General features: G+C 35.7%; 3 protein-coding genes across 5 annotated transcripts in view; 1 reads left to right on the forward strand and 2 right to left on the reverse strand.

The window, feature by feature from the left end:
- The window catches only part of cubn (cubilin (intrinsic factor-cobalamin receptor)), a 35,546-nt gene extending 33,482 nt beyond the window's left edge, over positions 1-2,064 (reverse strand). Inside the window, exons 1-2 of the mRNA XM_043226442.1 lie at positions 1,767-2,064; positions 1,385-1,514 (exon numbers count right to left, since the gene is read on the reverse strand). Coding sequence (XP_043082377.1) covers positions 1,385-1,514; positions 1,767-1,885 — 249 coding nt within the window. The 5' untranslated portion in view covers positions 1,886-2,064. The remainder of the gene's footprint in view (positions 1-1,384; positions 1,515-1,766) is intronic.
- A 241-nt stretch (positions 2,065-2,305) lies between these two features.
- On the reverse strand, positions 2,306-7,733 carry trdmt1 (tRNA aspartic acid methyltransferase 1). Of its 3 annotated transcripts, XM_043225763.1 has the most exons (10): positions 7,548-7,716; positions 7,180-7,289; positions 6,507-6,583; positions 5,905-5,976; positions 5,530-5,595; positions 4,461-4,530; positions 4,296-4,379; positions 3,919-4,223; positions 3,313-3,500; positions 2,306-2,568 (listed from the first exon to the last, which is right to left on the reverse strand). In XM_043225763.1, the coding sequence occupies exons 1-10, from the start codon at positions 7,618-7,620 to the stop codon at positions 2,465-2,467; spliced, it is 1,149 nt and encodes a 382-aa protein (XP_043081698.1). In that variant the 5' UTR covers positions 7,621-7,716; the 3' UTR covers positions 2,306-2,464. The 3 variants fall into 3 exon arrangements, with proteins under 3 accessions (XP_043081698.1, XP_043081700.1, XP_043081699.1); XM_043225765.1 differs by lacking the exon at positions 7,180-7,289 and having other exon boundaries at positions 7,548-7,684; XM_043225764.1 differs by lacking the exons at positions 6,507-6,583; positions 7,180-7,289 and having other exon boundaries at positions 7,548-7,733.
- A 677-nt stretch (positions 7,734-8,410) lies between these two features.
- Positions 8,411-14,648, forward strand: vim (vimentin). Its single transcript, XM_043227018.1, has 9 exons — positions 8,411-9,085; positions 9,948-10,008; positions 11,077-11,172; positions 12,093-12,254; positions 12,707-12,832; positions 13,153-13,373; positions 13,776-13,819; positions 14,022-14,107; positions 14,191-14,648. Exons 1-9 carry the CDS (start codon positions 8,550-8,552, stop codon positions 14,227-14,229), a joined length of 1,371 nt encoding a protein of 456 aa, XP_043082953.1. The 5' UTR covers positions 8,411-8,549; the 3' UTR covers positions 14,230-14,648.
- The last annotated feature ends 1,005 nt before the right edge of the window (positions 14,649-15,653 follow it).

Genomic DNA, 15,653 nt, shown 5'->3' on the forward strand with positions numbered 1-15,653 from the left:
ATAAAGAAAAGGGAATTTAGCCTAATGAATAAAACTGAATGAAACGCAATTACAGAATGAAATTAAAATAACTAAAGAAACTAAACAAAAAATTTAAAATACACAAAAACAAGAAAACTCATTGAAATTAAAAAGCAACACGACGCTTGAGTGACAGACAAAATGCTTGCTTTGGGCTGACGAGAATAAAGAAAATGTAATGTAAATGAAATAAATCAAAATTAAACAATTATGGAATGGAATGAAATGCACACAAAAGTAAAAAAAAAAAATAACAAAATAAAAACAACACATCAAACCTAAACAAAATTCACACAAGACGACATTGGAACAAAAAAGCAAAAATAACAATGCTGTTTAATCACAATTAATTGCATCCAAAACAAAGCTTTTTGTGTATGTATATACTGATTATGTATATACAAAAAATTTTATAATTATATAAATATATATATATATATATATATATATATATATATATATATATATATAAACATTTAAATATATGTAAATATTTTATATACTTACTATACGTGTGTGTACTTATATATATATGATAACACTTTATTTTAAGGTGTCCATAATACAGAGTAATTACCTAGTAAGCCATTGTACTTACATAAAACAAAATGTACTTATCATGTAACTAAGTTATGGAACAGTTTGTACTTGTAATACTTGTAATAATGTAGATGTAAAAGGCTGCTACTGTTACACATTTGTAACGGTCCGAGTCTGTTACACAGCTACTTATGTAACCAAAAGTTTGTCGCATTTTTGCTTAAATACATGGAACAACTTTCTAATTACATCAAAATTACAGAATATTACAGAAGCATAAAATAAAATAAAGTGCATCAAGATTGTACTTGGGGTAAGTAGACTCGGTCTGTAACATATGTGTAATATCTACATAATTACAAACCGTTATTACTGTTATTACAGTCTGTTCCATAATTTAGTTACACGATAAGTACATTATAAGTACAATAGCTACTACTAAGTACCGAATAAGGTAATAACTCTGTATTATGAAACCATAAAATGAAAAGCTTTTTATGTTGGATGAGATTAATTACAATTCATTATCTGACAGCACTAAAAAGTAATTAAAAATAAATAAATAAATGAAAAAAATAAAGGATAAAACAGCTTAAAAACAAAATTTTAATTAAAATCTCTTTTGCAAACAAAATCAACAAAACATAAAATGATAAATTCTACATATTAGATAAAAAAAAATCTAATTCTCATTTACTGACATGACTATAGTCTCACATTCTCGACAGAACATAAACCTTAAAGTCTCGCAATTATTAACTCTTCTAATAAGAGCCATATTTTACCCAGAAATCGATTTTAGTCAAACTCATCTTGAAGTCACCTGATTTATCTGCTGGATGAGGTCCTCGGCCCCGACCTTCACACTTCCCGACCCCGAGGTGGTGAAGCGAACGTCTTTGTTGTAGCCGGCCGAGAATGTGAGGTGACCATTTTCTGATATCACACGAGGCCTGCAAATCAATCACCAGGCAACATTGGAAGACACGTTTCCTTTCTAACTAGAATTAATAACCTACGTTTAAAAAAATCATTCTACACTGTACAACACCATAACCTGTTTCACGTAAAAATCTTCAAACCGAAGCACACACAAAAGAGAAAACTCATACAAACCTCATCCAAGTGTTTGAAACTATGCACTACTAAAAATTCAGAGGGTCTCAAACATGGCAATGCAAGTATAAAATGGTTCAAATACATACTGGTCAGTGCTGATGTCCCTTTTTTGCCTGTTGCTAGCTTTACCGCCGTGGTCACACTGCAGTCCAGTGAGGAAGAGCAGAAAAACTAAAGGCCAGGAGAAGCTCAGTGTCCGAGCCATGCTGACAGAACAGGTCCCAGGACGCTCATCAGACACTGTACTGTACCTTCACACCTAAACCTGCCTAAAACACAAGCAGCTGGAGATGCACTTTGGCCCGAAGGAGTCTTAACGCCGCTGCATTTCCTAAAATCACTCATAAAGAACTGTCTAGATGGCATTTAACTCCGCTTCATGCAAGTGATTTGACTTTATTGGGCAAGCGTCGGGCACTGTCACATGTTTTTTGGAGATCAGTAACCAAAGTTAAGACTCTAACTGCTGCTTAAGAGCTTCGCAGTGAATTACCCATTATAAATCAGCTAATAAAATCTGATATTTAAACACATTTTACTCTATACGTCCACTAATCTGTTGTTTTCGTGCATTTAAATAGGATGATATGCAATTTCAACAATAATAATAAAAAAATAACAAATGTTTAGTAAAAATAACATTTTATTAATATACAAATTTACAGAAAAAAACAATATAAGCGGCCTAAAAACGCCACATTAAAAAGGTACTATATAGATAGATATACACATTATACAACAATGATCCTTGTGCAATGCTGTTTTCTTTCAGTCCACGCAATGTTTATTTTGAGATCATGAGACGTATAAGATGTGAAACCACATGGACGTTCAGGCTGTTTCCCAGCACACGGTATTGCTGCTTAACGGAAATGTGATTTGGAAAAGCTGAAACGCAAAAAAACATAAAAAAGAAACACAGAATTAAAAACACGGGTTATGCCCAAACAACATGTCCCCAGTGAATGACATTTCATAGAAAACTGCAATAATGTAATATTTACATTTACTCAATTTAGCAGACGCTTTTATCAAAAATCGAACGAAAGATCACTGATATATTTGAGGTCAAGTCTCAGTTAGCTTAAAGTACAGGTAGCGAGGGATTTTTTTAATTGTACAATAAATACAAAAAAATGCAGAGTGTTAAGAGGCCTTTTTTGCTTTTTGGAAATTGTATAATACATGAAAATAAAACAAACAGAGAAGATGTTTTTTTTGTTTCGTTAATAAATTAATACAAGTACAAGTCTAAAGGGGGCACTATTTTAAAGAACAGAATTAGAATAAAGGGTGCTAGGGTAAAATAAAGATGTGTTTTTAGCCCATAATCATTTCCCAAAATGCTCAGCGCTCCAACGTACAGAATCTGGTATAATTTGCAGCTGCTTTTGAATCAAATCGAATCATGTAGCAGCTTATTATCTGCACGGAAGCCAAGAGTGAATAATGGGAAGTTATTTATTAACCTTTTCACACTGCAGTGGAATGACAAAGTGGACTTTAAAGCTTATGTTGGTGAAATATTACATCATAAAAAGACTGTGCATATGTGTTTATATTAATGCCAAGTTTGAGACGATTTTGGTTAATTCATGTGATTTTATCGTGTTACTGGGGTCAAAGTCTTACTGAAATCTGCGGGAAAGCCCATGAGGTTGGCGATCTCTCTGGGAGTGAAGTATCTCAGCTTTAACTGAAGAAGCTGCTTTAGTTTGTCCTCTTCGGATAGCAGCTCCAGGTTCTTGAACACACTCTCGAGCTCCACATCCACACAGGACTGCAGGACAGAGCCCGTGCCCTCCACGTAGTGGCCATAACTACACGAAAACAATCAACGGTTATAACCAACGAAAAAAAAAAAAATCAAATCATAACATATGCAGTACTAAAATGGTATGGTTTAAAAAGCATAATTAACTATAAAATTAAATATTAAAAATTAAATTAAATATATATATATATATATATATATATATATATATATATATATATATATATATATATATATATATATATATTGTATTAAAATAAAATAAAAATATATAGATTGTATATTAATATATATATATATATATATATATATATATATATATATATATATATATATATATATATATATATATATAAATTTATTTATTATTTTTATTATAATACAATATATAAAAAAAGTATGAATAAAATGAACTAAGCCTTTATCATAACTCATAATATTGGCTATATAATAAAGGCTCAAACCCTTTAGTAAAGCAGACTGATCTCCTGCTGCCGGGCTGAACTACATCCATCAGTAAAGCATATCTGAGCAGGGTTTTGGGGGCCAACAAATACTGATCCATGTCTTTATCCTTCTGCAGGAAGTCCTGCAGCCTCCGGACTGTTTCTTGACTGTCCTGGATCCTCTTCCTTTCCAACTCTTGCACTGTCTCCATCTTAAAAATGATAGCCCCAGTCTTTTCTCTCTCACACTCAGATGATGCAGGCTGATTGTGTGGAAGAGTGAGACTGTCTGCTGATTCAGACTCAGGGAAGCCCTCTATAATCTACAAGCAGAAGAAAGTTTTAGAGCTCACTAGCAATTGCATTAGTTAGAGCAGATCTAAATAGTAAAGTACCTCTGCTGAAGTCAGGAATGAGAAGGATCCCGGTCGTCTCTTTGCAATGAGGAAGTATCTGAGCCTAGAGTTTGGTATACCAAGCTGTGGCAATGAAAACCATCATGAAAACAAGACTGGGGTACAGTTTCTAGAAATTATTAAGAGATGAAGAGACGTGCTTACAGATGTTGGTGAAATCAGAAACTCTTGAAAGCTGTAGTCACACTCTCTCAACGTCTTAAGCAAAGAATCCCTGTAAATTAAAAGACAAATCTCAAGTTACGTTTTTTGATATTAACTAATTATTGGATTTGATGAGGAACCTATAACATCCACGTATATTTAAATTGATAGCGCACCCAAAGAAATAAAATTTCGGTCATAAAATAACACTTTCTTCTGAAAACCAGAAAAGAAGATATTTTGAAGAATGTCGGTAACCAAACAGCTAACGCCAGCCATTGACTTCCAAGGTGTTTTATTACATACTATGAAAGTCAAAGGCTACCATCAATTGTTTTGTTAAAAACATTCTTTAAAATACTTTCTTTGTGTTCAATCTGAGGGTGAGTAAATTATAGAAATTTGCAACCAGCTCATATGTGTTGCAGACTTCATACAGCGCAATTAATAAAATGAATCAAGTGCTGATATTAACTACTTAAAGTGTATCGAGATTGCACTAAAGTGCACTTCATGTGTATCTACACTGTCCACCTTATCTAGCTGCACCTTAGTTTGATTTAATGCATCAGTACTACATAATAAAACATGTAATGTCTTTCTAAGTACATTAAAACAGTAAAAACATTACAGAATAGTACACAGGCATAAGCTACTTAAGTGCAATCTTGATACACTTTATTTTAAGTGTGAGTAGCTGTGTGACAGACTCATTCTACGACATCTACATAATTACAAACTGTAATTACACGCAGTTCTATAATTCAGTTACATGATAAGTACATTTTCAATGGCTAATACCAAGTACCTAAATAGGGAATTACTGAACATTACAAGAATTACAATTAAGTGTTACTGAATTTTCATATCCCTTTTAGAAAAGACCAATTTTAAGTTTTGACTTCTTTTATTGTTTAAATACCCTTCCAGTTTAATGTGCAGAGACGACTGTAAGATTCTTTTTAGCACAATCAACTGTGACAGAAACACAGAGGGGAAACCGATGACCCCATTGGCTTGTAGCCAGGTAACTATGGCGATTTCAAGGCTCCGGTGCTGCGCTGGTTACCTTGCAGCAGAGATCTCAAAGCCCTTCACATTCTCCAGCAGAATGAAGCTTGGCCGCTTGCTGAGCCTGCAGGGAAGAAGAGAGGAACATTCTTTTACAATCACGTTCTGGGAAAAAAAAAACCTAGACAATAACACAACGGACTTAAAATGGAAGAATGAAGAGGGAGAGAGAAAGGAAGCTTCTTTCTGCTCTTTCATCAGACACGAATGAATAATGTTCAAGGTGCAAAAACACCATAGAATGTACAATGCCGGGAAATGTGGCTCGTTCATAGCACTGGCTTTAACAATATTAAGAAAGAGAGCAAACTCAAATTTGGAAATAAATATCAGAATGATAACGATTAAGGGGCTTAAAAAGAGTCTTTCGGACCTTGGCAGAAGCTCCAGGATATAGAGGAAGCTCTTAGTTCTGGGGTCAGCAACGTCTCCCTGCAAACCAATCCTGTTGAGAAACACACATTAGCTTTCTAATCTAGCAGCCTTTTCCATGTTAAAAACGTTTGGGGTTGATAGGATTTTTAAACGTGTTTGAGAGAAGTCTATTATTTGAAACTGCAACATTGTGTTAATTAGTAAATATGTTAATTACGATTTTACAGTTCTCCGTTTGAACGCATTTTAAAATGTAATTTATTTCTGTGAATCAAAGCTGAATTTTTTTTATCATCATTACTCTTCAGTGTCACACGATCTTTCAGAAAATCATTCTAACATACCGACTTGCTGCTTAAGTAAGATTTGCTGCTTAATATTTTGGAATATTTGAAATATAATGCTTTCGTAACATTACAAATGTCTGTATTTTGACACGCGATAACATAAAAACACGAATTCCTTTCTTTCGAAAATAACAGTAAAAAAAATGTAATTAAAAAAAACCTCAAACAATTGAAACGCTGGGACAAAAAAAAAAAAAAAAAAAGATATTGTTTTGAGTGAACTACTTCAACGAAAGAAAAACATGCTGATCACCTGGTGAACGGCTGACATGGTGGGCTCATCAAAATCACATCAAAATTCAGTTTGTCAAAATCCTGTAATGCCATGCCCTGATAAACGAAACCAAAAGAGCTATTATTGAACAACTTTTAACATTTAAAAATAAAACTCTTAAAATCACTCAAGTGGTCTGAAAACATTCTTATATGTTCATACAGAAAAATGCCCTCCACGATAATGTCATTTAAATATCCAACCCATCCTCATCATCCTTCTTTAAGACTCCATCCGTTGTTTCAAGCATTGTTTTATATTCTCACGAACTGAGGCCAGTGACAGGTACATCATTACCATGCTGACAAAGCACAGAACCTTTAACCACCACAAAAACCACTCAGTTACATTTTACCTCCTATTGCTTTTAAAATCGCAGTCATGAGACTACATGCCTGCAGAATTAAACAACACATAATTTTAAGGATTTTACAAAAGAGATATGCTGCTTACACAAGGAGTTGTCAATACTCTGACCCAAATACAAGCAGAAAAGCAAAAAAGTCCGTCATAATTATCTTACTTGTTAGATTATGTATATTATTGTCTGTATAGCAAATTGGGAGGAGCTTGGTGTTATGTGAATGACTTCATAATAAATGTGTCTGATTGTTTACATAACTAATACAAATTCATGAGGGCAAGCGCTGACCTCGATAGTTTTTGGCAGGAGCGGGGTGTTGGGGAAGTTGTGTTTGTAGATTTCATTGGCTGTTGTGTTGACATCCACAGCAGCAACAACTTCAGCACGAAGCGAGCTCTCTGAAAGAAACGCGCACGTATGAACTAATTCAAGCTCGTCTTCACAACACAACTCTTTCATCCTGTGAATGTCATAGTTCATTTATAAAGAAATCGCAATGCAGATGTATTGTAAGGGAACAGTGACACCTGTGGGGATCAAACAACAACAGAGACTCAAACACCACCGGCGTGTCAATCATTTTCTAAACTCAGAGCCTCTGCGACTGATTCTGTGTCGGTCATCAGTAATCGCTAGATTTAGATAACACGACGTACCCTTTAAAGCATAATGCATCCCTCCTATTCCGCTGTATAACTCCAGAACACGGAGTGGCTCCACGTTCTCCATTTTTTACCGCTGAATAACGTTTATGATATTTTGACGGCGTCCCAACCAGCATGCCACGCTCGTGCGATCCCGAATATGACCCTCTAGAAACAAATGCATTGACGAAGCGTTCCGCTTTCTTTCTATGATTTCATTCTTATTCCTAAAATAAATAAATGAACATACAAGTAATAATTGTTACAATCCATTAAAATGTCATTTGCATTTACAACATCAACAGTATTTGGCGTTACATGTTTGTTTTCTTGTCGGATTTTATATATGTGTGTGTGTGTGTGTGTGTGTGTGTGTGTGTGTGTGTGTGTGTGTGTGTGTATATATATATATATATATATATATATATATATATATATATATATATATATGTGTGTGTGTGTGTGTGTGTGTGTGTGTGTTCAAAAATATTATAGTAATATTTTTTGGTAATTAGATAAATAAAAAAATAAAAATATTTATATAATAGCCTACAAAACATATAAACATTTTTTTTACAAATCTATTATTTAAAAAGTAAGCTAGCTCATATTTTGTATATAACGGTAAACGAAAGAAGGGCTAAATAACAAACGGAACAGCTATTTATCGTTTACTGTGTTTGCTGTAAAATTCAAATACAATACAGCTAATAGTAAAAACTACATTACACAAAAATACATTTATTTAACTGAAGAAAAATAGGTAAAAAGTAAACATATCCTCCTGTTGTTAAACTCTTTCACTGATAGTTATGGAGAGGCACATGCTGCTCCTCCGCCCCGACGGCGCTTCTGCGTCACTAAAGCTCCCTGCACCGTTATGTCATTAGCATAGGGAGTGGACTATAAATGCAAGCAGAACCTCCGCAGTGGTCTCGATTGGTCTGGACAGGGCGCGGTAGTTCGTGAAAGTAGACGCTGACTTCAACAACAACCCAGAACTAACGGATTACAATGGCCAGCCGAACAAGCACGTCTTCTTACAAAAGGATGTTCGGCGCGGAGCGACCAGCGACGCTTCGGTCCACTTACACCAGCCGACAGTACAGCAGCCCGGGGCGCACCAGCGCGCGCGTGTCCTACAGCGGCGCGTCCTCCGCGTCCCCATCCATCTACGCGAGCAAGAGCGCGAGGGTGCGCACGAGCGCGCCGATGCCCAGACTCGCCACCGACACGCTGGACTTCGGGCTCGCCGAGGCCATCAACACCGAGTTCAAAGCCAACCGGACCAATGAGAAAGCCGAGATGCAGCACCTCAACGACAGGTTCGCCAGTTACATAGAGAAAGTGAGATTTCTGGAGCAGCAGAATAAGATCTTGATCGCGGAGCTGGAGCAGATGCGGGGCAAAGGCTCGTCCCGGGTCGGTGACCTGTACGAGGATGAGATGAGGGAGCTGAGGAGACAAGTGGACCAGCTCACCAACGAGAAGGCCAGAGTGGAGGTGGACCGGGACAATCTGGGAGAGGACATCGAGCGCCTCAGAGAGAAGTATGGCTGAACGTAGACCGAGACGCGGTGAAAACAATCCAAAACGATTAGAAGTGTAAAAAAAAACACTCAAAACCTAACGAGTGCGTGAGTTTAAAAAAAATAAGCGACTTTTTTCCCAAACGAGGGTTTGAGATCGTATGATTGTCATTTCGTATTTCATATATGACCAACAGAAATGTAGCTAATAAGAAAAAAATCATTTGAAGTTGAAGATAGTAAATATTATATTATATTATATTTTGAGTTAACATTTTCATTTACTGAAAAGCAAAAATGTTCTGTAATTATATATATATATATATATATATATATATATATATATATATATATATATATATATATATATATATATATAAATGGTTAATTGTTGATGCTTAAGATCATTTTTATTAGCGTATGATAGGTTAGCATATTTAATGCTGTTTCTGACCTACATAAAAATCTGTTTATTTAGATGTTACCCCAAAATATGTTTTTGTGCGTGTGTGTTTTTGCAATGTAATATAATGTTGAATTTCTCTCAGGGCAGAGCTTTTTCTTTACTAGGTCAAATAAAACCAAAATGTTGTCTTGAGTTTTATGAGCAACATATGAAATGTCATATGAACTGTAGGCTAAAAAAAAATATATATATATTCTTTAAATAAAAATGCATTATTATTTTTATTATTATTTTTATTATATTATATGAATTTCTGTAAGGAAAAAGCTCTTTCTAAGGTTTTCTCATTACCAAAATAGATTTTTTGATACAACCAAAGAGAAGAAACTGATTTAGTCTGATGCCAAAGATGTTCTATTATTGTCCTGGTGAGAAGCTCAGGGTGTGGCTCTGCTTAAATATTCATCTCATTTTCAGACTTCAAGAAGAGATGCTCCAGAGAGAGGATACGGAGAACACCCTTCGGGGCTTCAGACAGGTACGTCTTTGCATGTTCAGAGAAAAACCTCGGCCGTTTATATACTCATTCTCGGACCCGATGTCTGATTGGGCGCTTCCGCAGTCACAATCACAATGTGATCAATTAGCGTTCCAGTCAGTGTTCGCAAGACACTGCTGATTGTCTCCTCACAATAAAAGGGTCAGTCCGGGCCTGGTCAAGCTGCCCTCTTGTCCGGCATCAGATTTAGACACACAGCTGAAAAGAGCGCTTTGTCTGAGAGCAGGCTGGGCATTCGTGACAAAGCAAACTGTTGTATGTGTGGGAGGGGTTAGTGTTAACCAGGGTACACTAGTGACTTATGGACTCAGAGGAGAGGGTGTGTGTGTGTGTGTGTGTGTGTGTGTGTGTGTGTGTTAAAGTGTGTCTGCCACCACCAGCTGTAGCACTACAAACAGCCAGCAGCAGGCGAGCTATTGTTATTCACTTCAGCCAGGAATAGCTTAAAATAATTGACATAAACTACCATTGAAACGTTTAGGGTCAGTAAGATTGTTTTAAAAGAAATCGATACTTTAGTAAATACATGCATGGTTGCATTTTATTTATATAAAAGGCGCTAAACATTTCTATTCAAATGCTGTTATATGCATCAAAGAATCTTAAACTAAATTAGTGCTTTTTAAAATGTATTGTGGTTTGCACAACACTGATAATAATAAGAAATGCCAGCATATTAGATTGATTTTTGAAGAATGGTTTGAGAAATCAGATTTGCATTACATGAATAAATTACATTTTAAAATATGTAATATAACATTGTAATTATACAGTAATATTTTACAATATTACTGTATATGTGACCAAATAAACGCAGCCTTGTTTAGGGTAAGAGATTGTTTTCAAAAACATTAAAAAAACAATCACAAAATTTTGAACTGTAGCGTACATGTGATTTTTTTTATGCAATCGGGTAAAAGAAGGAGAAAAAGAATTGTGTAGCATTCATAGGTTCATAACACGAGTAAGTTTAAAACAACATGTGTAGGAGAGATGTCTCACAGGTTCATACAAATAATGAATATTTTATACGTCTCACGCCCGCAGGATGTCGATAACGCCTCCTTGGCTCGCCTGGACCTTGAAAGAAAGGTGGAGTCCTTGCAAGAAGAGATTGCTTTCTTGAAGAAGCTTCACGATGAGGTACCCAAACAACTTTTCTTTCTCAGGTGTTCTCATTCACAGCATTAACATTAAATGCCAGTTTTCACGTCAAGAGTTCAATCAGGAGTTTTTTAATACAACCTGAAACATTTCTTATTACATTCTTCCGTGACCAAATTATATAAATACGTCCACAATCTCTTCTATTTTGGGAATTTTGGGAGAAACGTCCAAGACAGAGCTCACCCGGAGTCTCCTGAGCCATAAAAGACTAGCTCTGTGAACAATAAAATGAATTAAATTTCCTCTGGTCATTCAACCTTTCTTCTCACAGTCGAAGGTTTTCTGGCTGACTGACACTTTTGTTGGGCTTGTTAATATCAGGGGATTGTCAGGCATGTGTGACGTGCTGCCATAGTGATTAAATGGGTCGTTGAGGATGGCATTGTTCCAAGAGAATAAAGCAGAGACATTGTTTCAGGATCAGGAAGTACATTAGTCCAGGGCTAACTATTGCTATTGTGTTTCAGAATGAGATTTGTTCTGTTTGCGTTTTTAAATCGAAAGCCAAAAATGATGGCACACAATCATCATACTCTACCATTAAATATCCGGCGTCCAATCAGATGTTCTTTTGAAAGAAGTGGATACTTTTATTTAAAAAAATGCATTAAATAACAATAAAAAATACTAAAATACTTACAATGTTACAAATAAATGATATCAGTTAAACTGTTTATAATGTGCGATATAACGTAAAAATATTAAGCAGAAAGTCAGCACATTAGAATGATTTCTGAAGGATTGTGTGGCACTGAAAACAGTAATAACGATCTTGAAAATTCAGCTTTGCAATCACGGGGATAACTTTTGTACAACAGTGCATAATGCGATATTTAGGATAGGTTTGAAACTGTGCATCTGGATTGTTAAAGTCCATTTTTCCAACGCCTCGACAGGAGCTCGCCGAGCTGCAGATCCAGATCCAGGAACAGCACGTGCAGATTGACATGGAAGTGGCCAAACCCGACCTCACCGCCGCCCTGAAAGACGTCCGGCAGCAGTACGAGACCCTGGCTTCCAGGAACCTCCAGGAGTCTGAGGATTGGTACAAATCTAAGGTCAGGTTCTCATGATAAAATAGATCGTTAAAATGAAAAAACGGGCATCTCAACTTTTAACTTTTAAATCTGATACAGAAGTTTAATGCGGTTTGAGGAGTAACGGCTGAGATAAAGTTGACAAACTTACAATAATTATAAGATGTAACTTATGTGACTTACATGAAAGGATCTGATCTGGTAAGGCATTGTGTGATGTTTGAGGAATGAGGGAGACTCATCTCCTTAAGACGTGGCAGATGGTCGACCGAGAGGTTTGTTGTGGATTTAGAGAGCATCTGCTCCTCTTTCACGGTATTGATCATCCTAATGGGCCGATTGATTTTTTTTAACCCAGATCTTCAAACACGAACCAGCACAGTCATCAATTGTCATTCAGTTGTAAAAAGAAAACAGAAGTCAGAGAGGCAGATGGAGCTTTATCTTGATCTCGCGCTTTCTCTTTTTTGTAGTTTGCTGACCTGTCAGAAGCCGCTGCCCGTAACAACGAAACGATCCGTCTGGCCAAGCAGGAGGCCAATGACTATCGGCGTCAACTTCAAGCGCTCACCTGCGACTTAGAAGCTCTTAGAGGAACTGTAAGTACTGGAGAAAATGAGATTAGCGTTGATATTATTTTAGTATCGTTGAGAAACTATTATATATTTTTTCCATGCTTTTATTTCGTTTTAATTTCAGTTTTTAATTAAAAAAATATTTCAAGGAAAAAAATAAATAAATAAAAACAATTAATAATAAAAAAAAAAATATATATTATATATATATATATATATATATATATATATATATATATATATATATATATATATATATATATATATATATATATATATATATATAATTTTATTATTATATTACGACTGTTTAAATGACTAGTTAATCAGACGCATCATTTCAGAACGAGTCCATGGAGCGTCAGATGAGGGAGATGGAAGATAGCTTCTCCATGGAGGCATCCGGTTACCAGGACAGCATCGCTCGTCTAGAGGACGACATCCGCAACATGAAGGATGAGATGGCGCGCCATTTACGTGAATACCAGGATCTGCTGAACGTTAAAATGGCCCTGGATATTGAGATCGCCACCTACAGGAAGCTGCTGGAAGGGGAAGAAAGCAGGTGGATGTCAGCTTTGCAAATAGATTTTTGTGTGCATTCGCTTTGTTTCTTTTTTCTTCAAATGCACAATCAGACTTATAGTGACACCTTGTGGAGTAAATGCGGAAACATGAATTTTAGTGACTGTCGCTCACAAAATTAAAATTAAATGAAGCATTTTCATTTCTTGCCAAATAGCATTTGGCTGGTCACTTGACCTCAACACGGCAGACCCTATAAGACCTGCTTACTGTAAAATATAGCAGGTTTAATTTACTAAGATTATAAATATAACTTTAAAAATGATTTCCTTAGGTCTACAAGCTTTACAGGGAAGTTCTGAGTGAACCTTTTAGACTTGACTATATAAAAAATATTACAAATATGTTTCTTGACTTAACTTCTCGACTCTTTTCTTTTCAGGATCACCACACCATTCCCCAACCTGCAATCATTAACCCTTCGAGGTATGCATTTCGGCTAAACTCAACGTGAATAATCGGCTAAAAATGGAGAATCAAGTCAAAGTTAAATCATATGAAGAAATGTTTACTTGGAGTGGGACTAAATATGGTCTGGGCATGAAACAGTAGAAATTCAAGAGGCCTTCAGTAACCAGTAACATTTTTTACACACATATATATATATATATATATATTTCTCCTGCAGAGACCATGAAGGAAACCAGACCTGCAATGGATGTCCTGTCAACAAAGAAAGTGGTGATAAAGACCATCGAGACCAGAGATGGACACGTAAGCGGCATAAAAAGTCTTTACACATGCTATCAAGTCACACAATAAAAAACGATGACCTTTTGACCTTTCATCCGCCGCAGATAATTAACGAGTCCACCCAAAACGATGATCTGGAATGATCCACACGCCGAACCTGTGACCAGTAGAGGCACCAGAGAGCTGAAGATCCATGCTGGAGCTAAACGGGAAGGAGTGGAGTTTCTTTAGTTTTTTTTTCTGTTGAGAGTAAAAAAGAAATACAGCTTTAAAGTGCCTTTTTTTGCATTGCCACATTAGAGCGGTCTGTTGATAGAGCTGTATTAGAGCTGAGAAGATACCGTAGGCCACTGAGTAAACCAGCTTTATCCGGGTTTATGTTTACCACGACGTCTGTAGTTTACACTGTTGAAGACCACAGCAATACTGCTACACCTTTTTCTGTTTTGTATAATTATTGCAAATGACCAAAAAACTTGATGAACTCGTCTCTCTTGCACCATAAGAAGACCAAACTGTCAACAAAAATTTCCACAAATTCAATAAACCTTTTAAAGAACAATCGGATCGCTTTCTTTCATGAACAGCGTTTGTCGAGCTAAACATCTGAGGGGCTTTTTCAAACGCTTCCCTGTTGCGCAAGTAAAATCTTCTACGTCATAAAAATAAACAGATTAACGGGATCTATCCGGGCAATGAGCAACGCAAGAGTATTTCTATGATCTAATTAAAGATAATGTGTTGAACACAGCCATTATTCCTGATGGGCGAGCTCTAACGAGATCATCATCTCATCGTGTTCAGTGATTAGTTCTCCGCAAGCTTAAACAGCTGCCAATCAAACCCCGGGTTTCAAGACCTACTCGTGTTTTTATATGATTTTCAGTACCTTCATAACTAAGAGCTAATCCCAAATCCATTTTTTCCCCCGAGGGTGAAAGCAGACCAGGCGAATCGTGCCAGTCTGAAGAAGGATTTGGCATATTGGCATTGATTCTGTGCAAGATTAAGATATTACACCAGCTGTGTTGAAATAAACTGAAAAATATTAAAACACCAATGTTATTTTAGCATAATTAAGATCATAGATTATAGTTTTTATTAAATTACGATTTATTTGTAGATTTTTTTTTTGTTTATATTTTTAGAGGTTTAGTCATTTTGACTTTTTAAAACGTTTTTCAATTATTTATTAATTTTAATATTTATTAAAATTAATTTCAGCACACCATATTAAAGTAAATTAAACAGAGAAATGTTATCAGTAACTAGCATGAAATAAAGTCTTACTATTTAGTTAAAAATAAAAACTACTGCATATTTTTCTCACCCCCAAGCCATCCTAGGTGTATACGACTTTCTTCTTTCAGACAATTTTTTTTTTATGTATCCTAGCTCTTCCAAGCTTGGTAATGTTAATGCTCGTGGATAGCGGCCATTATTTTGAAGCTCCGTAAAATCGCATATATCCGTCATAGGTCAGCCAAGAAACCAAGACTGGGAGTTAAGTTAGTTAATTTAAGAACTATAAATATCTAAGTTACAAAAACCCGTCGAACTGCTCCAG

Source organism: Puntigrus tetrazona, chromosome 24 (genome assembly GCF_018831695.1).
Source record: "Puntigrus tetrazona isolate hp1 chromosome 24, ASM1883169v1, whole genome shotgun sequence".
Taxonomy (NCBI): Eukaryota; Metazoa; Chordata; class Actinopteri; order Cypriniformes; family Cyprinidae; genus Puntigrus; species Puntigrus tetrazona.

What these genes read in the sequence shown, in the direction of transcription:
- vim (XM_043227018.1), top strand. Translation starts at nt 8,550, where the DNA reads ATGGCCAGCCGAACAAGCACGTCTTCTTACAAAAGGATGTTCGGCGCG. An exon ending in ATCGAGCGCCTCAGAGAGAA is followed by an intron (nt 9,086 to 9,947) that starts GTATGGCTGAAC and finishes TCTCATTTTCAG; the next exon opens with ACTTCAAGAAGAGATGCTCC. An exon ending in TCGAGACCAGAGATGGACAC is followed by an intron (nt 14,108 to 14,190) that starts GTAAGCGGCATA and finishes CATCCGCCGCAG; the next exon opens with ATAATTAACGAGTCCACCCA.
- trdmt1 (XM_043225763.1), bottom strand. Translation starts at nt 7,620, where the DNA reads ATGGAGAACGTGGAGCCACTCCGTGTTCTGGAGTTATACAGCGGAATA. An exon ending in TCCTGCCAAAAACTATCGAG is followed by an intron (nt 6,584 to 7,179) that starts GTCAGCGCTTGC and finishes TTCGTTTATCAG; the next exon opens with GGCATGGCATTACAGGATTT. An exon ending in GGGCTTTCCCGCAGATTTCA is followed by an intron (nt 2,569 to 3,312) that starts GTAAGACTTTGA and finishes TTTGCGTTTCAG; the next exon opens with CTTTTCCAAATCACATTTCC.